Raw genomic sequence first — 24,061 nt, forward strand, 5'->3', positions numbered from 1 at the left:
TTTATACTTCACATTTTGAGCACCCGCATTATGTTGCTTTTGAATTAGCAGATGTTCTTTTCTTATGAAGTCACTTTTTATGTGATGCCAAATAAAATTATTTTTGGAAATCCAAATATGCTACATCTACCAATTCCTCTTTAATCTACCCTACGTATTACATCATTAAAGAATTGCAATAAATTTGTTAAAAATTATTTCTCCTTCCATAAAACCATGTTGACTCCACTTTATTGCATTATGATTTTTTAAATATCTCCTGTTCCTACTTCCTTCATAATGCTTTCCAACATTTTCCCAAGATCTCAAGAATGGAACCTAATGTGGAATCTAATGGATACAAAGCAGAATTTCAATCTCTAAACGGGGAATCTTAATCCTAATCTAATAATGGAAATACAACAGATATTCTACACCATTGGAGCAAAGTAATGGATGGTCCAAAACCTGACTTACATGTAGAAATCAATGCTATCACCAGTGTTCCCAGATTTGATTCTTGTTTGTACAAAAATGGCAATTACTAGTCAATATAACTGGGGCGGTGATAAAAGTGAAGGGCAGATACAACTAGGCTCAGAATTCTTTATTTTTACTAGTTCATGGGGTATGTCCATCACTTACTAGGCCATCATTTACCGCCCATCCCTAATTGCCCTCAAGAAGGGAGTGGTGAGCCACCTACTTGAACCACTGCCCACTGCAGTCCATGTGGTATTGTTAGGAAGGGAGTTCAAGGATTTTGAGACAGCAAAGAAACAGTGATATTGTTCCAAGTCAGGATGGAGTATGGTTTGGAGGGGAACTTACAGATGGTAGTGTCCCCATGCACTTGCTGGCCTTGTCGTTCAAGGTAGTAGAGTTTGTTGGTTTGGAAGATGCTGTTAAAGGAGCCCTAGTGAGTTGCTGCAGTGCAATGATTGTACACAATGCTGCCACTGTGTATCGCTGGTGGATGGAGTGAATGTTGAAGGTGGTGGATGAGGTGCCAATCAAGTGGACTGTTTTATCCTATATGGTGTAAAGTTTGAGATTTGGAACTGCATTCATCCAGGCAAGTGGAGAGTATTCCATCATACTCCTGAGTTGTGTCTTGCAGATGGTGGCCAGACTTTGGGGAGTCAGGAGGTGAGTTACTCACCACAGAAGTCCTAGCATCTGACCTGCTCTTGTAGCCAAAGTATTTATATGGGCAGTTTCTGGTCAGTTCAGTTTATGGTCAATCATAGCCCCCAAAATGTTAATTGTGGGGGATTCAATGATGGTAATTCAATTGAATGTCAAAGAGAGATGGTTAGATTCTCTCTTGTTGGAGATGGTCAATGCCTGCCACTTGTGTGGCATGAATGTCACTACCCACTTGTCAACCACTTGGATATCTGCCAGGTCTTGCTGCATATGGATAAGGACCCCTTCAGTATCTGAGGAGTCATGGATGCTGGTGGACACTGTGCAACGATCAGCAAACATCCCTACTTCTGACCTCATGGTGAACTGAAGGTCATTGATGAAGCAGCTGAAGATGATTGGGCCTAGGATTATACCCTGAGTAACACCTGCAGCAATGTCCTGGGGTTGAGATGATTTACCTCCAACCACCACAAACATCTTTCTCCTGTTTCTCCCTGATTGCCACAGAATCCAGAATTGCTGGGTTCCTTGAGGCCATACTTAGACAAATACTGCTTTGATGTTCAGGGCTGTAATGAGGTCAGGAGCTGAGTGTACCTGGCAGAATCCAAACTGAGCATCAATGAGCTGATTATTGTTGTGCAAGTGCCACTTAATAGCACTGTCAATGAGCCTTTCCATCATTTTGCTGATGATTAAGAGTAGACTGATAGCATAGTACTTGGCCAGGTTGGATTTATCCTATTTTTGTGGACAGGACATACCTGGGCAATTTCCACATTGCTGGATAAATGCCAGTGTTGAAACTGTACTGAAACATCTTGACCAGGGGTGCGGTTAATTATGGAGCACAAGTCTTCAGTAGCATTGCCAGAATGTTATCAGAATGCACATCCTTTGCACGATCGACTGCCTTCAGCTGTTTTGTGATACCTGGTAGAGTGAATCAAATTGGCTGAAGATTGGCATCTGTGCTGCTGAAGACCTCCGGAGGAGGCCGGGATGGATCATCCAGCAGGCACTCCTGGCCGAAGATGGTTGCACATATTTTAGACTTGTCTTTTGCACTAATGTGCTGTGCTCCTCTATCATTGAGGATGGAAATATTTGTGGAGCTTCTTCCTCCAATTGTTTGTTTAATTGCCCACTGCCATCCATGACTGGATGTAGCAGAACTGTACAGCTTAGGTCTGCTCCATTGGTTGTGGGATCGCTTAGCTTTGTACATTGCATCCTGCTTCCACTGTTTGGCATGAAGTCGTCCTGTGCTGGAGGGTCACCATATTGAGACCTAATTTTTTGGTATGCATGGTGCTGTTCCTGGCATGCCGTCCTGCACTCTTCATGGAATCAAGGTTGATTCGCCGGCCTGATGGTGATGATAGAGTGGGGGATATTCTGGGACCTGAGGTTACAAATTGTGGTTGAATACAATTCTGCTGCTGCTAATAGCCCACAGCACATTATGAATGCTCAGTTTAGTGTTGCTAGATCTGTTCAAAATCTATCCCATTTAGCATGGTGGTAGCGCCACACAACACGATGCAGAGTATCCTTAATGCGAAGGTAGGACTTTGGCTCCACAAGGACTGTGCGGTGGTCACTCCTACCGATAATGTCATGGACTGACGCGTCCAAAACAAACAAATTGATCAGAACAAAGTCAAGCATGTAACCTCTTGTTGTTTTCCCGACCACTTGCCACAGATGTAGTTTGGCAGCTGTATCCTTTAGGACTTGCCCAGCTCGGTCAGTAATGGTCATTACTTAGTGTTGATTCATCAGCTGAGGGAGGGCAGTAGGAGGTTTCCTTGCCAATGTTTGATCTGATGCCATGGAACTTCATCCATGTTCAGGATTCTGAAGGCAATTCCATCCTGACTGTGTACCAGTGCACCACACCTTTGGTAGGTCTGCCTGTCTGTGGGACAAGACATGCTCAGGGATGGCGATGGTAGTGGCTAGGACATTGTAAAATAAGATTCTGTGAGTATGACTATGTCAGGCTGTTTCTTCACTAGTCTGTGTGACAGTTCTCCCAATTTTGGTGCAAGGCCCCTGCTGTACGTAGGGAAGACTTTGCAGGGTCGACAGGGCTAAGTTTGCTGTTGTCGTTTCTGGTGCTTCAGTCGATATGGGTTGTCCATCTGGTTTAACTCCTTGTTGTCTGGTCTGTAGCGGTTTGAAGCAACTGAGTGTCACATTAGGCCATTTCAGAGGGCATTTAAGAGTCAACCATGTTGCTGTGGGTCTGGAGTCACATGTAGACCAGACCAGGTAAGGATGGCAGTTTTCCTTCCCTAAAGGCATTAATGAACTGAAGGGATTCCGTACAATTCTGTAACAGGGAAATAATCCATTGCTCCATTGAATTTTTTTCTAGTGATGGAACTGCACAGATGGTAAAGACAAGTGGGTTTTTAAGACTTGGATGTGTTTACTTTCATAGTCAAATCAACTGTGGATGCTCACTCTCTGGGCTCATATATGAAGCATAGCCTATTTTTCAAGATAAGACCCCTCTACCAGGCATGCGCAGTAATGTAGCATCAATAATCAAGACTAGAGTGAGGGAAGTGGAGAATAAGAGGAGAAAACTGGTGAAAAAAAGACTAATTTAATGACATTAATTATTTAAAATATTTCCCAACTAATGTTTGATCATGTTGCATCTAAATTTGTGGTCTCAAGGGACAAGATTGTTGGTAAAGGGACTTGGGAATTCATAACCTAGTTCTAAATGAGTACGGCTGACAACACAAAACATTCCCTTAATTCAGCACCAACTGCACTAAATTGGTATGCTCATTTGGTGAGGCTGAAGGAAGGGGTGGTGCTCAGTAAGGGATGGTTTAGCTCACAAGGCTAAATCGCTGGCTTATAAAGCAGACCAAGCAGGCCAGCAGCACGGTTCGATTCCCGTACCAGCCTCCCCGGACAGGTGCCGGAATGTGGCGACTAGGGGCTTTTCACAGTAACTTCATTGAAGCCTACTCGTGACAATAAGCGATTTTCATTTTCATTTTTTTCACAAGAGGTTGGGACTAACATCTATCACTAAGACAGAGAGATGGTGCTTCACACTATGTTCAATCATGCTGCATATTTCTACATTGATTCTGATCCTAAAAATGAGAATGTTTTCGAATTTTCAGCATTAACATTCTTTCTGCTGAAAGGTCACAGATCTGAAACATTAACTTTGTTTTACTCTCCTCAGACGCTACCTAACCTGCTGAGCATTTACAGCATTTTCTGTTTCATCGAAGTTACTTAATGTTTGTTGAATAACTCCTTCATTCATTGTGCAGGAACCTGCCCAAGGTCACTCAATTCTGAAAAGTGGTATTACTACTGCACTGCTTAGGACGGCACGGTAGCACAGTGGTTAGAACTGTTGCTTCACAGCACCCAGACGACATGGTAGCACAGTGGTTAGCACTGTTGCTTCACAGCACCCGTGCGACACGGTAGCACAGTGGTTAGCACTGTTGCTTCAACGATTCCCGGCTTGCGTCACTGTCTGTGCGGCGTCTGCACGTTCTCCCTGTGTCTGCATGGGTTTCCTCCGGGTGCTCCAGTTTCCTCCCACAGGTCCCGTAAAAACGTGCTGCTAGGTAATTTGGAAGTTCTGAATTTTCCGTCCGCATACCCGAACTGGCGCCAGAATGTGACGACTGGGGGCTTTTCACAGTCTCTTCATTGCAGAGTTAATGTAAGTCTACTTGTGACAATAAAGGTTATTATTATTATTATTATATAGTTAAAACATTCATATGTGACACCCATTGCATACATCCACAATGTCAACTGAAATTCAGGAACATGCAAGAGAAATTGGGATGCAGTAACTTGGAAGCTCATCCACATATAAAGACAAAAGCATTAAAATCAAATCTAGGACTTACACAGGCAGGAGGAGGAAAAATAACCCATGCCAACAAAAGGTTTGCCACTCTGACTAGGCCTGATGTATGGTACATTGTGCCTTGACCTGCACTATATCTTATAATCGCCAAAGAAATGGGCTTGGTACCTGAAGAATGAAGAGAACACAAGAGAATGGCACAGCAGATGGACCTCACAGTAAATATTGTTGGTGCAGATTGATGGGCTTCTGGTGATGCAGTTGAAGGTGGCCATTAGGTTTCTCCCACAATGATGTCCTGGGATTGTTCTGAGAGACCTTTCATTAAAGATTTTTCAAAACTGGCTGAAACCTGTTTTGCTTTCTTTGTTGTTATGAACCAAAATATGACCTATATTTCTAACACCATGAGCCAGCCAATGAAAATGTCGAAACACTAATCCTCTTAAGCTGTTTATATATAAGATATTTAGGTGGGTCCAGCTCAGTGGTTGCACGCTTACGTCCAAGTCTGAAGTTTACATGTTCTGGCTCCATTCCAGAGAATTAAACACACAGCCCAGATCAGTGCTTCCCACTAGGGTTTGTAGGAGACATCTGGGGTTTCCGCAGAACCCTAGGGTTTTGTAGGAGGCATCTGGAGGTTCTGCAAAACCATGGAGTTTTGTAGGAAACATCCGGAGGTTCTGTGGAACCCTAGGGTTTGTAGGAGACATCTGGGGTTTCCGCAGAACCCTAGGGTTTTGTAGGAGGCATCTGGATGTTCTGCAGAACCATGGAGTTTTGTAGGAAACATCCGGGGGTTCTGCGGAACTCTAGGGTTTGTAGGAGACATCTGGAGTTTCTGTGGTAGGTCTGGCAGTTGGACATTTGAAAAAAGCTGTCCTTCCTGCTCGTCGAATCAAAGGCGATTTTCACACTAGTTTGGTTGCTGAGAGTCAGCCTATCAGCTGCAAACGCACTGAGAAGCCAGGCACTGAAGAGCAGGATATAGCGGCAAAGTGAGTATTGAACATCATCATGCCCAAGAGTGAAGGCGAGTGGACGGTAGCATGAGATAGACTATGGGGTAGGAGGAGAAGCAACCTCAGAGCAAGGAAGAGGTGGTGAGAGTGTGTGTGTTGTGAGAGGGAAAGAGTGTGTGTGTGTGAGAGAGTGTATGTGTGCGTGAGAGAGAACTAGAGGTGTGTGTGTGCGTGAGATAGAAAGAGCAGTGAGGGTGTCAGTGTGTGAATAAGAGAGTGGGTGGGAGTGTGTGTGTGTGTGCATGAGAGAGGTAAGCATCTGTGTTTGTGTGCGTGGTGTGTGTTTATGTGTGGGTATAACAAAGAGAGTGCCTGTGTGTGCTTGTATATGTGAGATAGGGAGAGAGAGAGAGTGTGCATGCACACGTGTCTAGTATGAGAATCCAGCTCCCCAGCAGCACTTTTAATATTCAATTAATTTGTGAGTAGAATAAGCAGATTCACTCAAAGAACAAAGAACAAAGAAAAGTACAGCACAGGAACAGGCCCTTCGGCCCTCCAAGCCTGCGCCGACCATACTGCCGGTCCAAACTAAAATCTTCTACACTTCCGAGGTCTGTATTCCTCTATTCCCATCCTATTCATGTATTTGTCAAGATGCCACTTAAACGTCACTATCGTCCCTGCTTCCACCACCTCCTCCAGCAGCAGGTTCCAGGCACCCACTACCCTCTGTGTACTTATACATCTCCTCTAAACCTTGTCCCTCGCATCTTAAACCTATGATCCCTAGTAATTGACCCTTCTACCCTGGGAAAAAGTCTCCGACTATCCACTCTGTCTATGTCCCTCATAATTTTGTAGACCTCTATCAGGTCACTCCTCAACCTCCGTTGTTCCAGTGAGAACAAACCAAGTTTATTCAACCTCTCCTTATAGCTAATGCCATTTTGTACCAGGTAACATCCTGGTAAATTTCTTCTGCACCCTCTCTAAAACTGTCCACATCCTTCTGGTAGTGTGGCGGCCAGAATTGAACACTATACTCCAAGTGTGGCCAAACTAAGGTTCTATACAGCTGCAACATGACTTGCCAATTTTTATACTCAATGCCCCAGCCAATGAAGGCAAGCATGCTGTATGCCTTCTTGACTACCTTCTCCACCTGTGTTGCCTCTTTCAGTGACCTGTGGACCTGTACACCTAGATCTTTCTGACTGTCAATACTCTTGAGGGTTCTACCATTCACTGTATATTCCCTACCTTCCAAAATGCATTACCTCACATTTGTCCGGATTAAACTCCATCTGCCATCTCTCCGCCCAAGTCTCCAAACGATCTAATTCCTGCTGTATCCTCTGACAGTCCTCATCGCTATCTGCAATTCCACCAACCGTTGTGTCGTCCGCAAACTTACTAATCAGAGCAGTTATATTTTCCTCCAAATCATTTACGAACAGCAAAGGTCCCAGCACTGATCCCATTAAAAATGACAAAGTAAAGTAAGACTGAAGTACTTTGTTGAATAAGAGAACTTTTTAATTCTAATAAATGTATACACATAAGAAATAGAAAATACTTTTATAAATTTGCTTTTGTATGTTTGTACCTATTGCATAAAAATATTCAAGTTTTTTGTGGTTTAACTCTTCAACATAATAAGAATGTTTCTCAGCTCTGTCAATACCTTGGGAGGTCAAACGGGTTCTGTGGCTGGAAAAGGTTGAGAATCCCCAGCTTAGACAAAGGCGCTGTCTTTAGGGAAGGACATTAAATCAAGGCTCCATTATCCTCTAAATATGTAGACATTCAAGGTTTCATAGATTATCATAGAATTTACAGTGCAGAAGGAGGCCACTCGGCCCATTGAGTCTGCACAGGCTCTTGGAAAGAGCACCCCACATCAACACCTCCACCCTATCCCCATAACCCAGTAACCCCACCCAACACTAAGGGCAATTTTGGACACTAAGGGCAATTTACCATGGCCAATCCACCTAACCTGCACATCTTTGTACTGTGGGAGGAAACCGGAGCACCCGGAGGAAACCCATGCACACACGGGGAGGATGTGCAGACTCCACACAGACAGTGACCCAACCCGGGAATCGAACCTGGGACCCTGGAGCTGTGAAGCAATTATGCTATTCACAATGCTACCGTGCTGCCCTGTATCTGTTCTGGTTACAAGGTTCTGTGTATTTAGCCAGAATGCCTCTTATGATTTCTGATTACAATAGGAAAATTACAAAATGGCAATGCCAATTCTCCTGCTCACACAGTTATATCTGAGGGTTTACGAAAATAGACACTTTTAAAAATAAAGTGCAGAATAGACAATTTAGTTTGAAACGAGATGGAGATCAAGAGTCAAGTGACCTCACTTCTTAGAATTTCATAGAATATACTGTGCAGAAGGAAGCCATTCGGCCCATCGAGTCTGAACCAGCCCTTGGAAAGAGCAGCCCACCCAAACACACCCCTCACCCTAACCCCGTTACCCCACCTAACATTTTTGGACACTGAGGGCAATTTAGCACGGCCAATTCAACTAACCTGCACATCTTTGGACTGTGGGAGGAAACCTGAGCACCTGGAGGAAACCCACGCAGACACGGGGAGAACATGCAGACTCCGCACAGTCAGTGGCCCAGGTGGGAATCGAACTTGGGACCATGGAGCTGTGAAGCAACTGTGCTAACCACTGTGCTACAGTGTCACCTGGCTGAAACCCAAACCCTATTTTGTGTCAACGCTCAAGTCATCAGGGACCATTTATGTGGTCAGTGGAAATGCAGATACTATGGTCACCTGACAGAAACCAGGTTGTGATAAGGAACGTTTATTAACAGATATTTTGAATGTTGGACAATCAGTCTAGGAGACAAGAGACTCAGGGAGAAGAGACCCAGGACATTGCCTGTAATCCGCTAACAGGCAGAGAAGAGGGGCTAGCCTTTTACCTACCATTTGAAGATGCAAAGTCAGATTTGTGCCGCAGGGGCTTGACTGCACTTTAACCGAAGCAAAGCCAGAAACTTGCTGTTGCAAGTAGTAAATCACCGTGAGCTTGTAACCAGAAACTTCCAAACTCCATTTCTTCGGAAACCAAAAGCGAATCATCACGTCTGCAATGTTTCATGATTCCACCTTGAAATGCTCAAGTATAACAGTGAAGGTTTGGGCCTGTTAAATAAAATAAGTGCATGCCACCTCGTTTGTAATCAGCTTTTCTTTATTCGTTCAGAGATGTGGGGTGGAATTCTCCGCAAGGCCCGACACCGTCGTGAACCCGGAGAGGTTCACGATGGCGTTGGAGGCCGCTCCTGGCCCCCTATTCTCTCCCCCCCCCACCCCCCGCCCCCCCGGGGGGGCTAGGAGGGCCGTGCCGTAAATCTCGGCCGCCGGGCCTTGTCACTGGCGTCAAGGCCCGGCACGTCGATAATGACGCGGCGGCGGCACCTAATGATGTCAGCCACACATGCGCAGGTTGGCCGGCGCTAACCCGCGCATGCGCGTCTGACGTCACGACGGCTGACGGCTCCAACCTGCGCATGCGCGGTTGCCGTCTTCCCCTCCGCTGCCCCGCAAGTCATGGCGGCTTGATCTTGCGGGGCGGCGGAGAGGAAAGAGTGCGTCCCTTTGAGACGCCGGCCCGACGATCGGTGGGCACCGATGGCGGGCCAGTCCCCTCCCAAGCACGGCCGTGGTGCTCACTCCCCTCTCCGACCCCACAGGCCACAAACGGACCTTTGGCGCCATGTTCATGCCGGCAGCGACCAGATGTGGTTGCCGCCGGCGTGAACCGGTCGGGAACAGCAGGACGCTCGGCCCATCCGGGTCGGAGAATCGCGGATCGCCGCGAATCGCGACATGCCATTTGGGAGGCGGGGGGGGGGGGAGAATCGCGGGGGGGTGCCAGAGCGGCCCTCCTGTGATTCTCCCACCTGGCGTGGGAGTGAAGAATCGCGCCCATGGGGTGGAATCCTCTGTTAGCCGACGCCAAAATCGGGAAAGGCGATTGGGCAGAGAATCTGATCCGACGCCGGAAACGCGGAAGGCTTCGATTTGATGCTAAATCGCAATGCTCCACACCTCAATTGTGGCGTCATTGCGTTCCAGAAAGCACGTACAGTCGACACCATTTGCATATCATTAGCGGGCTCCACCAGGTATTCTCCGCACCCTCCGCGATTCGACGCCTCCGATGGGCCGCGTTCCCGATGGCGTGGTTCACTTGTGCTTTTAAAAATCGTGAAACAGGTGTGTCTGCTGCTGAGGAAAAGGTGTCCAACATCACCATAGTGTGCTGACAGTTGTGCCGCTGGCCGTGGGGGCTTCTGCTAGGGCCGTGGAGAGTACTGGGGGTGGTCAGGAGGCGGGCTGTGGGGTTGGGGTGGACGAGCATGGAACACCATTGCCACAGCCGGCAAGGCAGCCATGCATCTAACAGCCCACTTTGAAGCTCGTGCCATGGGTCGTACAGGTGTCCCCCCAGGGCACCCCACTGGGTACACTCTGGCTCCAGCTGACCCATCAGCTGTATGGGCAGGCTCCAGCGCAACCAGTGCTATCGTGTCTGGGATGAGTGTGTGTGGGGATGAGTGTGTGTGGGTCGTGCTGCACTTGGACAAGGACTACTTTAGATCTGAGGAGTCATGAATGGTGCTGAATGTTGTGCAGTCCACTGCTGACATTATGAAGGAAGGAAGGTCATTGATGAAGCAATTGAAGATGGTGTGCATGTCTGTGTGGGCAGGGAAGTGGGGTTGCTGTTCTGAATACATTTGGGAGTTGAGAAATAAACATTTATTTTTCCTTGTTTTAAGGTTAAAAGATGTCTTTTGTATGCTGTTGTCGACCAAAAGGGTTTTAAAAAATCCTTTTCTGAAACATATCTATCTACAGTCAGTGGAAAGATACATTTGAATTATAATGGAAGATACCGGTAGCACGGTAGCACAAGTGATTAGGGTGCGAGTGAGGGCTAAAGTGGGTCAGTGCTAACCCGATGGGCCAAATGGCCTTCTTCCGCACTGTATGTTCTGTGTTCTATGTTAATACCACATTTCTCAATTTTGCCCACGCCCTGCGTGTGACTACGACACATAAAGCTGAAGAGTTTTGAATTTACCTCCTTTAGGTTCCCAGCACATATACCAGTAACCAGCTAATTCAGTTCATGCAAAGTGACATTAATAAGCAGCTGATTGCATTGGACTTAAAAAGGCTATCATCCTTACCAGCAACCTGGCATGAGAACTGAAAATCTGTGCAACAGAACTAGCCGATCCCCATATCCCCAGACAAAATGCCCCAGGTATGGTTATAATATTGGCGCTCACATACAATGCTGTGGAGGACTGCTCAGCTATGTCCAACTCATTAAGAAACAAAAATCTGATTGAACATCAACCAACTTCTAATCAGCGGTAAAGTGCTGTGAGTTGTTGTTTATCGTGTAATCAAGTCATGCCTTCTACCAAAGTGTGCTCATTAAAAGCTCAGTCAAAATCTTGCCAATGTCAGGAGTCAATCCTGACATAAAGGAAGATGGTCTTAGTTGTTCAGAATTCTCTCACAACAGTTCCAGGATATCACTGTGGGGAGAATCCAATGATCATCTTCAGCTGCATCATCAGAAACCTACAGCTCTGTTCACAAAATGAATCAGCCCATGCTGTTAATGGGATGTTCATTATATTGTTAGGGCACACAGAGGAAGGGCATTGTTTCAGAAGTACCAACAATACTTAGGAAGGGAGACTGGGACTGGGGTAGTAAGTCTGGAGAAGGCATGTATAATGCAAATAAACCTATTATCAATAAAAGTGTACATGTCTAATCTTGAGGTTTGGGATGGAATTAACATATGCCAGCCTACAGCATAGAACATACAGTGCAGAAGAAGGCCATTCGGCTCATCGAGTCTGCACCAATCCACTTAAGCCCTCACTTCCACCCTATCCCCATAACCCAATAAACCCTTCTGGCCTTTTTTGGTCATTAAGGGCAATTTATCATGGCCAATCCACCTAACCTGCACTTCTTTGGACTGTGGGAGGAAACTGGAGCACCTGGAGGAAATCCACACAGACATGGGGAGAACGTGCAGACTCCACACAGACAGTGGCCCAGTGGGGAATCGAATCTAGGACCCTGGTGCCGTGAAGCCACAGTGCTATCCACTTGTGCTACCGTGCCGGCCCAGTATAACATCTAGGATTGGGATGTCTGGTGGCAGAGATATTTATTGCACATGAGCACCAAAATTAAACACCAATGAACAGAAGAAAATACATCCTCTCTCCTTTGAAGTTCACTGGCATCATAATGACCAAGTCTGCTATCATCAAGATATCGAGGATCATCACTGACCAGAGGTTGAACTGGACAAGCCAAACCAACACCGTGGTAACAAAAAGGCAAAGCTAGGTGTTCTGTGATATTCTTACTCATCGACCCTTCCAAGCCTCGCCTTTATCTAAAATAGCTCAATTCAGGAGTGTAATGCAAGAGGCTCCATGTCGTTCAGAACTCATTGGCCACCCGCCAGAGCACCATGATGCACTGAATTAAAGAATGTACTTTCCAAGATTACTCTGACAGCACCTACCTACTTGAGGACTCTACCACTGAGAAGATCAGTAATGTCGTGGGACCACCATCAACATCCAAGGCAAACTCAATCTTGACTTGGACATATATCACATATATATCTTGACGATAGCAGGCTTGGTACTAATGAAGTTCAAAGGGGAGTGGATGTGTTTTCATCTCTTTGTTAAGTTCATTTTTGGTGCTTATGTGTAATGAACATATATTGCCATTGGGTCAATATGCTGGAATTTCAAAAATAACAACATCATAGAAGCAACAAAACCATAAGAACTCAAAAAGGTCCACAGCCGTACTTTCAGGACAACTAGGGTTGGTATTAATTATGGTCTTGCCAGGGTTTCTTTAAAAAAAACTCAGCAAGCAACAACTTCCAGATAAGTACCCTGTACAGGTGGCATGGTAGCCGGAATGTGGTGACCAGGATATTTTCATAGTAACTTCATTGCAGTGTTAATGTAAGCCTACTTGTGACAGCAATAAAGATTATTATCATTATTACAGAGCTGTTGTATCAGCTGAAAACGCTGAGCAGCAAAAACACAACACATGGACAATGTTGAAGCTCCACAACATGCTTTGGTCCTGCAGACCAGAGTCAAGGACACTAGCAATAAACAGGGGTTAATTTCACTGATACGCTCATTGCAAGCTTGAACGTACTGAAGCCTCCTCAGTTGGTCAACCACATGGGATGAAGCGTAAACTGATTATGAAACATATGCCACATCACATTTCTGATCAGTCTGCTGAATTGCCCTGAATTGCTAAAGGCATCTTTATTCACTTCAAAGGCATGTTTTGCCTGGCTGGAACAGAGAGATGAATGTCCTGGTTATGATCATTTCTCTGCTGTTCAATTTCATTATTTTCTCGTGCCTCAAGAGCTTTTAATGTACACATATTGAGTGAATACACAGAGATATTCACGTTCAAAAGTATTCACTTAGCAACCTGGTACAAGTAAGTTATGTTGGTCAAATGCGAGCTGAATATTTTGAGTAAAGTGGTTTCTGCACAGACAGCCATTGGATGTAATTTATTCTGAGCATTAAAAAATTAAAAAAATGATATTGATGGTACTGCCATTCTTGTTGCAAATAGGGGTGGATATTCGTCGGTTTTAATATTTGACTTGCTTCGCGACCACAAAGGTGATAAATGTCAGTGCTGAATGGAAAATATTCTTAACTTCTACAATTTCGTTGTGCCAATTATATGTGCACTAGATATGCTTCCCCCAAGCGTTATGAAAGGTTCATTTCTGGATTCTCACAACAAATATCAGTAGTGATGGTAAGAGACCAATTGAATAAAAAATTTAATGAAATAATCAAAATTTAACTGCATAACTAGAAATTAACTTGGGGTGGTGGGGTAGTGATATTTATTTGGCATCTCTGAATAATTTTGGGACCAATTTGCCAGCAATTCAAAAATGTAATTCTAGGTGTAAAGTTTCATATGCTCCGAGTAAAAGTTTAAAATGGTACAAAATCGTTTTTGTCACAGACATTAGAAGTAATTATTATATCCATTATTATCTATGAAGGTTCCAGTTTATTATCGCCAATCATTTTTTAAGGAGCTGTATGCTGTGCACATGTCATTAAAATGAGGGGAAGACATTTTGAAGTGACACTCACTGTGTCGGTCATTTTCAAACCCAGGGTCGTGGCCCAGGGTTGTGAGGCCATGCGTTGTGGCGTTCCCGGTTGCAGGAAGCAGTGCCCAAGGGCACGACCGGCTTTTAAAAATGCCGGCCTTGACCAGCTTTCAGAATGGCAGCCTTTGCCCCCTCAGCAGTGCGCAGGCCCGGAGTCCAACGATCAAGATAGGACATGTGAACGGCGCAGGCTTGGAGGGCCGAAGGGCCTGTTCCTGTGCTGTATTGTTCTTTGTTCTTTGAGACAGCCCAGCTGCTCCTGACGTCAGTGCGCTGACCCAGGAGCAGATTTTTTTTTCATCGCTGGAGTCTTCCTGCCTCGAATGACGGCAGAGAGCAGGTCACGCACTCCAAACACTGACGTCGCGTGTTCTGGGCGTGAGAGAGATTCCTCCATTTTGCAGCTGCCAGCAGTGCTGGTGTGTATTTCAGAGGCTCTGGTGAACAACCATGAAGACTAAGCTGAAAACAGGAGCAAAGCAGCATAAAGGTGATTACTTGAGGGGTGGGTTTATTAATTGTGCCACTGCAAAGCAGGATTCAAAGTTCATGTGTGTTATATGCAGGGAAGCACTGGCAAATGGAAGTTTAAAATCCTCAAAACGTCAAAGACATTGAAGACTAAGAGCTCGAGTACAAACTGTAGCCACCTGGGGAGGCCACTTCCCGATTCCAAAATGGATGCCCACAAAGAATACAGGGAAAATCGGCCAGCCACAGGACAAACAAGCAGGTGCAAGGTTTCCTGTGTATTAAGATTTGCAGAACCCAGACAGAACCGAAACCAATAGCCATCTACATACTAATGAGCGATCTCCAGAAACAATCAGAAACATTGAATCAATCGGGACCAAACCAGACTCCCCGGCGCCAGCGGGAGCCAGGACAAAAGCAGGCCAACGGACACATAGGAACCGTCCAGTGATCAGGGAACAGCTCCAGTATTGGAGAAATCAATAGAAACGATTGGGACATGGTCCAATTAATTGGGACCAAGTCTGGGGTCCGCCCAAAAGGGCGCGAAACCCCTGGGTTCGCTCTCTTGGCCTTGGCTCTCAGCGAGGAGAGACCTGCCTAACAGCTCTTGGCAGCTCTCAAAGAACTCTTGACCCTGACTCTCAGCAAGGAGAGACCTGCCTAGCAGCTGCACCAACCAAGTAAGTCTCCAGTCAACACACGCTACGAGATAGACGCTCCTAGCTACTATTCCATGCCAGCTTGAAGCTAGCAGATTCAGAACCAGACAAAGGCCATTGTTCCTCTGACCAGGTGGGCCATTTGAAAGCTAAGTATAGGCCTTTAGTTGTAGTGATAGTCTAGTAAGTAGAGTTTTATGCATGAGTAGTGATTGACTGTGTGTATAATAAATGTGTTTTGATTTGAAACTTACTAACTGGTGTATTGAGTTATTGATCAGCACTTGGCTTTGAACCTCGTGGTGGTATCAGAAAGATACCTGGCGACTCGAGAGCAAAGGTTATTAAAACAGAGCAATTAAGTAAAAGCAACACTTAGCAAAAAAACCACTTGACTTTTTTCAACGGATGCAGTGAGATCTTAAATCATAAGCTGAAGTCGTTATCAGAAATGTAACATTGGACAACAAAGCAAGCAGGCTCACTTGTCACATTAAAAGTAAGTGTAAATGGTGGGTCGTGGAGTTCGGGCGGCGTGGGTCACGAAAGTCAGCCGGCATGGGTCCCGAAGGTGGGCCGGTTAGTGAAAAACACTGCTCTGTGTAATTACATCAGATCATTGTAGAAACCCATGGTTGAAGGTATTTTGCTATGGTGAACTGCAGTTTGTCCAAACATTAACCTTCCACATGATATGTACAGGTGTGATCCTCATGTCTGAGGATTTCCATATCTCGATGCAACTTGAACACGGAGGATACCATGATGTAATTGGCATAAATGCATGTTCCTCTGACATTATGGCCAGGACACTCTGATCCAAGTTCAACCCAGCATCGCTATCAGCCTGAACAGAGAATTTGGCACTCAGCCAGAACTCCATTCACTGCAGTGGGACTGGATAATCCCACCAACATGAACGGATGGAGAATTCCAGCCAACATCTTTGCAATGCACAATACAAATTTGGTATAAGAAGTAGAAAACCAGCACTGTTGCAGCAGAAGCAATTGCAACAATCTTTAGCCAGATATGCCGGGTGGATGATCCATCTTGTCCTCCTCCGGAGGTCCCCAGCACCACAGATGGGAGTTTGCACCTAATTTGCTTCCCTCCATGTGATATTACATGGAAACAAGAACTGCATTGTAAAGAGATTTGAGATATCCGGTAGTCATGAAAGATGAAAGATAAATTCAAGTCTTTCTACCTTCGGTTTTCTGTTCATTAACCAAATCTCCGTCCATTCTAATATATTGCCAGGTTTTTGAGTTCTTTTATGCCTATTAACCTTTGATGTGGTACATTATTGAATGCTTTTTGGAAATCCAAGAATAACTATAATAATAATTGCTTATTGTCACAAGTAGGCTTCAATGATGTTACTGTGAAAAGCCCCTATTCGCCACATTCCGGCGCCTGTTCGGGGAGGCCAGTACGGGAATTGAACCCGCGCTACTGTCTTTGTTCTGCATTACCAGCCAGCTGTTTAACCCACTGTGCTAAACCAGCCCCTGGTCTGCTGGTTCCCCTTTATCTACCCTACTAGTTACAACTTCAAAAAAACTGAAATACATTTCTCAAACAACAATTTTCTTTTTGTAAATCCATGTATTAATCCATGATTATACTAGATTTTCTAAGTGCATTAGTAAGACTTCCTTAATAACAGATCTTAATGACTGATGACAGGATAATTGGTCTATAGTTCTCGGTATTCTTTGTCCCTCCTTTCTCGGAGTGTTACATTTTTAACTTCCAATCCACGGGGGGTTGGGGGTGGGGCATTCTGGAATCCAGGGAATTGTCTGGTGCACTGCCACGAGACCAAAATACCCTGCACCATGTTTTGCTACTAAGTTCTATGGGCGGGATGGTAGCACAGTGGTTAGCACTGTTGCTTCACAGTGCCAGGTTCCAAGGTTCGATTCCTGCTTGGGTCACTGTGCGGAGTTTGTACGTTCTCCCCGTGTCTTCATAGCTTTCCTCCGGGTGCTCCGGTTTCCTCCCACAAGTCCTGAAAGGCACGCTTGTTAGGTGAATTGGACATTCTGAATTTTCCTTCAGTGTAGGTGAACAAACGCCGGAGTCTGGCGACTAGGGGCTTTTCATAGTAACTTCATTGCAGTATTAATGTAAGCCTACTTGTGACAATAATAAAGGTTATTATAAATTCCCCATTTCAGTAAAGTATACTAGCCCCGCTTGCTGTGCCTGCCCCCATAGCTTGGAAATGGGGTCATAGGCTCATGCATCACAAATTCTCCACTCCAAGCACCCTGACAACTCCCCTGTCTCCTTTACTACTGCACCCGGACATCTCTCACCCAACCCATGGCAGCTCAGGAATGTCACGCTGTATCAGGTCCCATCACACATCTCAGCTCCCTTAGATCTCAATGCACCACCAACTAGGGTGGTACGGTGGTGCAGTGGTTAGCACTGCTGCCTCACGGTGCCACGAACCTGGGTTTGATCCCGGCCCCAGATCGCTGTCCGTGTGGAGTTTGCACATTCTCTCCTTGTCTGCATGGGTCTCACCCCCACAACCCAAAAGTGTGCAGGGTAGGTGGATTGGCCACACTAAATTGCCCTTTAATTGGAACCCACCAACTTCACCAGTTCTGAGACCTTCCCAACACACTGGTGACAGACCCCAACACTTTTCCCAATGCTCGCAGACCAGGTGGGACCTATTTTGTTTTCACCCAGTAGAGTCACTCAACAAATTCATCACCCCATTCTGCATTGACACAATTCAAAACCTCCCTCCCTCTCCCCACCCACTACTTCCATGCCCCAAAACTGCCCTTGTCCTCCCACTATTGAGGAACCCCCACCCTAATAGCTGCTGAAACCACAATCCCCACAGTTCGGATTCTCCCCCTAAAAAAAAGACGAGGAGCTGGAGATTGAAAAGCAAGTTCCAATCTCCAAACAAAACTTACCTCTCCGACCACAATCTGTGCAGCACATCTTGCCATTGTGTGGAGCAGGAGAAAGTTCCGGGCTGGTCTCTGGAGAGAACCCCACCACCCTCCGGCTGCAGAGCGACCGCGAGTTGGGACTCCGGCTCCTCCAATCGCTCGGTGTCTCGGGAAATGCAGTTCCCATGAAGTCACTCCTGACATGTTTTTGTCGGAAAGAGCAGGAGGCTGGGGGAAGCACTCCAACTCCCAGAGTGCAGCTTCCACTGGCAGCCCAGTAAAAAAAATCCTTGAGCAAAACAGAAATGTCAACAAAGTGCTGGAACCAATGGGAACAGCCAGCGGGGGCGGGCTTTACTGCGAGATGAAGTTTTTCGGGAGTGTGAGAGTTTAGAATTACTGCAGTGGGAAAAAAAAATCTCCATAACTCAACTGCCACCACAGTAATGTAGGGCAAATAGGGAAGGGAAGGAGCCCAGACCCCCACCACCACTATATGCCATGAAACCTCCCCCCGGCTTCTTCTCTTCAATCACCCCAGGAGAAGGGGCTTTTTTAAGAGCAGCAATAATATCGGGTTGGTGTTTTACCCGGAGAAGCAGCATTGAAAGTACTCAATGTTACCTGGAGTAGCCGTAGCTATGTCTAAATCCAGAGCCATAACAAATACCTTTGGGTATCTCTCTCTTCGATAGAGTGTATTGGGACTGGAGGAGCGATCCCAGGAGCTATCCTAGCAGGAGAAAACTTGTGGATTTTCATGCAAAAATATTATTTTTAAAAAAAACAACGGAATAATAATTTAGGGGGGGGGAGGGGGGGTCGGGAGGGAGGAAACGATCACCCTTTTTACTGGAGCTCTTCAACATTAACCGATCCAGCAGTGGACCTGTCCAGGGTCCTGAAAACATCACGTTGCTTTTACCTATCCCAGGACGCTGAAAGAATCGAGATCTTGGAGGCAAGAGGGAAGACAGAGCTGGCAACAACAACAACAACAACAAAACACCAGGACTATTGAACATTCCTAACGACACCTGCATCAAAAGCACTTTCTAACACCGTCTAGGCTTAGAAGATGTACAGCCTAGCCGCTCTCCGCCTCTACCTGTGGGAGACAATCGTATTTTTCAGGTAAGATTTTTTTTTCCTATGTGGATGCGTGTGCAAGTCAGTGATCATTATTAACAGTAACCGGCGGCATTGGAAAGCAGCGCGTGTGGTTAGAAGCGTAATGAACTGCTGGCAGGATTGTGCACCGTTGCAATTATTTTTTATTATTTGGGCTGGGGATGGGGGGGGGGGGGGAATACATTTTTCCAGGCTGAGCATTATTGTTGGTTCGCCGTTTTGAGGAGGGCACCCGTTGCAAAAAGAGATTTGCCTTGCCAAATCACCATGGAGGGACCCGCGGTAATCTCATTTCGGCTTGATGACCGTGCAAGCCCCAGTCACAATTTAAATTGTGCTGCATTAGATTAGACCGCAGTGGATGTGGAACTGGCCGAAGCGGCGCGCTGCTTGCCTGGACAACACCGCCAACTATCGGCGGCTCACGAACGAGTGTGTGGGAGAACTATTAAAACAGATCATCTTCCCAAAAAAAAGGGAAAATACTTCGTGCCCCTCGTTGCAACTGGTCTAACTGTTTGGGCTGGAATAGGAAATGTTTCCGCTGTCTTTATACAGAATGCAAACTCATCAATGTCCAGTGAATGTGTGTGTGTGTGTGTGTGTGTTTTAGTTTGGATGTCCGCTGGTGCAATGGATTTGGTGCCTGGGCTGAGTGCATCGGTGCAAATGAAAGTTTTAGTGCTTCTTGCACCAGTTGCCAAGCTGCACTGGCGCGTGGGTGCATCAACTGGTTTTGATACCTTGACCATTTCCGAAGCATCAGTTCCATTAAGGTTAATGAAAATAGCCCCCCCCCCCCCCCCCCAGACCCGGACTTAAATTCCTGGTTCGTTCACCTCTGCCCTGTGTTCAGTCCCCCCCCCCCCCCCCCCGTACCGGTCCATTTCGTCCCGGTCCCTGAAGATTCACGATATTGATTGCAAACGGGCAAAGTAGCCTATGGGCGCTGATGCCGCAATTTTAAGGTGTCAAGCAGTAAAGGGGCATTGTACAGGTAGCGCTCCCTGCAAGAAAACACTTGATCTGAAGGAAATAGAGGTGGCGACTGGGGAGAAAATTGAAATTATCTGGCGGGGGGGGGGGGGGGGGGTTAGCTTTACATTCTATGCACACTTTGGCGCTAATGTTGATGATGAAGAACTCGCACACATTGCTGGCGTCTGCACAAACCCGGAGTCATTGCAATCTGTGCTCCAATCACCCCACTCATTTGGAATGGAGATTTGTGGGCAGGCGTTGATCACTTTGACAATAAAAGTTGTGCTTCAGGAATGCAAATTATTTTATTTTTAATCTTGTTTAAAGAAGGAAGGGGGACGGTTCTGCACCTCGACAGCCCTCGCTTTGCGGAAAGCCTCGACTCCGCTAATATTCCAAAATGACTCCTCACTTTGGTGCAGATGATAGATTCGCCCGAAACCCAATTTACCGAGCAGTGAAGGTTAGGGAATGCCGCCAGGTTAAAGTGGGAGCTTGACCCATTACACCGGGCACCCCTTACAGATAGGGGGGGGGGGGGGGGCTCCCTAATATTTCTCTGGCCTCAACTCAGGATAACGATGTTCACCTTTTAATTTGCTGTGATGTGAAATCAAGCTGATAGCTTGTGGATTGTACAGAGGCAATGATGATACACGTACAGCAAAGCGGACGTGATCAATACAATTATATATTGTCATTAAGGTCAGAACTTAAAAACAAGCCCCCAGCAGTTAACTTTACACCCTTCATTTCTCAACAGCAATCGTCTGCGTTAATTTAACGCGGATTATTTATTTGGGGTTCAGTGGGACAGGTCGCTGCCGCTCTTTGCAGTTTGACCTGTGACAGGGGTGAGGAGTAGGTTTGAGATTTGCGGTTGGCATCTGTCTTATCCCCCTCCCTTTCTCCCCCTATGCAGCTTGGCAACGTCCAAAGAGGTGCAGGCGACGAGAGCTGCCGTCAAGCCCCCGTCACCGTCAGACTTTCTGGACAAACTGATGGGCAGGACATCGGGATACGATGCAAGGATCAGGCCGAATTTCAAAGGTAATTCTTTTGCAAACACTCGCGTGCTTCATTGCCGTTGTTGTTGTTGTTGTTGTTGCGGCAATGCGGCCGACATAAATCATGAGTTGTTCACCGACGCTGAACTGGGAACAGTGGCCAGTGTCAGGAACTCTGCTGCTAACAGATTCCAACATACAAACACACACTGAGCCAGGCTCGTGTCCGTTATGGTTAAGGAAAGCTTCCCTTGTCGCTTCATAATTTTTTTGGGGGGGTGGGGGTGGTGAGCTTAAAGTTGACAGCCACACGCGGCATTGCGGCCAATCAAGTGACATAATCCAAACATTAAAAATCTGTCAACAGTGAGCTGTGGCCGGTAACACAAGCTGACAGCAAAGCCACATGTGTCCAAGATAAAATAAAAAATCTCTTTCGCACCTCATACTAAAGGAAACAGTATAATTCAAGAAACTACCCTTACTGTTCGTGGTGTACAATTGGTTCATGTAAAGCTTGCAGTGTGATTTTAACTGACTAATTAAAAAACACATTTTTAGCACAATAAAATCAATTGAAACTCTTTTGTACTGTCACTTTATCATTGTGATATATTGTTAAAATGTTTATTTTCACTGGTACTGAACACACAGATTCTTTCAAATATACCTTCTTGGATTTACTGACTTGTATATGCATTCCAAACTAAAGTTTCACGTCCAAAAGTGTTGAAGTACACCTGGCAGATCAATATGTGCATTCTCACTGTTTCCATAATCCTCCAGTGGTCATCTCGATGTCAAAGGTCCAGATGCCCAGTTGATTTTAACCATTGGTGATTAGGTGTCCGCACCCGGGCACAGAGGTCATATTTGTATCAGCAAGTGTTGTATTCAGGGGAAAGAATGATAATTGCCTTCATTCTTATACTGTGTACACCAATCAAGGCAAGTGGGAACATTTCCCATCAGTTGGTGTGAAATATTACTAAACCCTGATAAAATTCCTTTGCCCTGCCGGGTAATATACCTAAATGCCATCTCAGAACAACACCGCCAAAACAACCCGATCATCTTCCAGTAATATACCTGAAACCCATCCCAGAACACCATCAATGCTACATCATCCCTATCTCTCCCCCAGTATACACCTGAATCCCATATCAGAACAACATCAATGCTACATCATCCCCATCTTTCCCCCAGTATACACCTGAATCCCATATCAGAACAACACTGCCAAAACAACAACCCCATCATCTCCAAGTAATATACCTGAATCCCATCTCAGAACAACACCGTCAAAACAACAACCCCATCATCCCCCAGTAATATACCTGAAACCCATCTCAGTACAACACCGCTACAACAATGACCCCATCACTCCCCAGTAATATATCTGAAACTGATCTCAGAACAACATTGGCAAAACAACAACCCCATCATCCCCCAGTATACACCTGAATCCCATCTCAGAACAACACCAATGCAACAACAACCCCATCACTCCCCAGTAATATACCTGAATCCCATCTCAGAACAACAACACAACAACAATACCCCCATCATCCCCCAGTAATATACCCGAATCCCATCTCAGAACAACATCACCATGGCGGAATGGTGGCACAGTGATTAGCCCTGGTGCCTCACAGCTCTAGGAACCTAGATGCAGTTCTGTGTGGAGAATGTGACACTGTGTGGAGTTTGCACATCCTCCCCTTTTCTGCGTGGGTTTCCTCCGGGTTCTCCGGTTTCCTCCCACAGTCCAAAGATGTGCAGGTTAGGTGGATTGCCATGCTAAGTTGCCCCTTAGTGTCCAAACATTGAAGTGGTATTACAGGGATAAGGTGGAGATGTGGGATTATAGGGATAGGGTGGAGGTGTGGGCTTAAGTAGGGTACTCTGTCTAAGGACCAGTGCAGACTCAATGAACCAAATGGCCTCCTTTTGCACTGCATGGATTCTCTGATACTATAGCAACTGCCAGCACCCTTCCTCCCACCCAGCTCCACAACAGTATGAGATTTCTATGCTTCACATGTACCAATTTTGTAGCTGATTTGAGTGAGATCATCAATTTAATTCTCAAATATGCGCATTAAGTTTTTGCTTTGGGGTTATGTCGGAAATGCTCAGTCTTCCCATGAAAGTTGCTTTGATTTTAAATAAGGGAGGAAATAAAGAATGTGTCATGCCACACCATAAGCAATAATAAGTCAGGTGACACTGGGGTTTACCAGTCCAATGACTGTTGCAGCATTTCCTCGTACGAAAACCATTATAGACATGATAAAGAAATTCTTGCGCCTGCAAGCCTTCAAGAAATAATGAAGTATATTAGTAAAGAAATGCTGCGGATACTGTCTCAAAAATAATACAACAAAGTGTACCATAGGAGGATTGTTGATGAGATCATGTGATTGGTATCAAATACAGCAGCATGGGCTCAGAGGTGGCAAAAAGGAACGTTCTTAAAACTGGAAAGATGTGTGGTTTCTCTTGGGGATCAGTATTCCGAGCATAGTTTTTTATGTATATATATTTTTATATAGCACATGGTCAAAACAAATTGGATAACATTTTCAAACAGGCAGCACAATGGATTGAATGGACTCCTTTGCGCTGTGT

At 45.7% G+C, this 24,061-nt stretch overlaps 1 protein-coding gene and 1 long non-coding RNA gene across 8 annotated transcripts in view; one reads left to right on the forward strand and one right to left on the reverse strand.

Moving 5' to 3' along the window:
- LOC119965385 overlaps positions 1 to 18,978 on the reverse strand; it is a 160,160-nt gene extending 141,182 nt beyond the window's left edge. For 3 of the 5 annotated variants that reach the window (XR_005460504.1, XR_005460503.1, XR_005460505.1), the window contains exon 1: positions 18,333 to 18,684. This is a non-coding gene — a long non-coding RNA (uncharacterized LOC119965385). Of the gene's footprint in view, positions 1 to 18,332 lie in introns of all 5 variants that reach the window. The other 2 variants (XR_005460507.1, XR_005460506.1) reach the window with 1 other exon arrangement.
- Positions 18,979 to 19,017: 39 nt separating this feature from the next.
- The window catches only part of glra1 (glycine receptor, alpha 1), a 154,990-nt gene continuing 149,946 nt past the window's right edge, over positions 19,018 to 24,061 (forward strand). For 2 of the 3 annotated variants that reach the window (XM_038796089.1, XM_038796091.1), the window contains exons 1-2: positions 19,018 to 19,445; positions 21,346 to 21,473. In XM_038796089.1, the coding sequence (XP_038652017.1) occupies positions 19,390 to 19,445; positions 21,346 to 21,473 (184 nt within the window). In that variant the 5' untranslated portion in view covers positions 19,018 to 19,389. Of the gene's footprint in view, positions 19,446 to 20,755; positions 20,887 to 21,345; positions 21,474 to 24,061 lie in introns of those variants that run through there. The other variant, XM_038796090.1, reaches the window with a different exon arrangement.

Source organism: Scyliorhinus canicula, chromosome 4, assembly GCF_902713615.1.
Source record: "Scyliorhinus canicula chromosome 4, sScyCan1.1, whole genome shotgun sequence".
Lineage (NCBI taxonomy): Eukaryota > Metazoa > Chordata > Chondrichthyes > Carcharhiniformes > Scyliorhinidae > Scyliorhinus > Scyliorhinus canicula.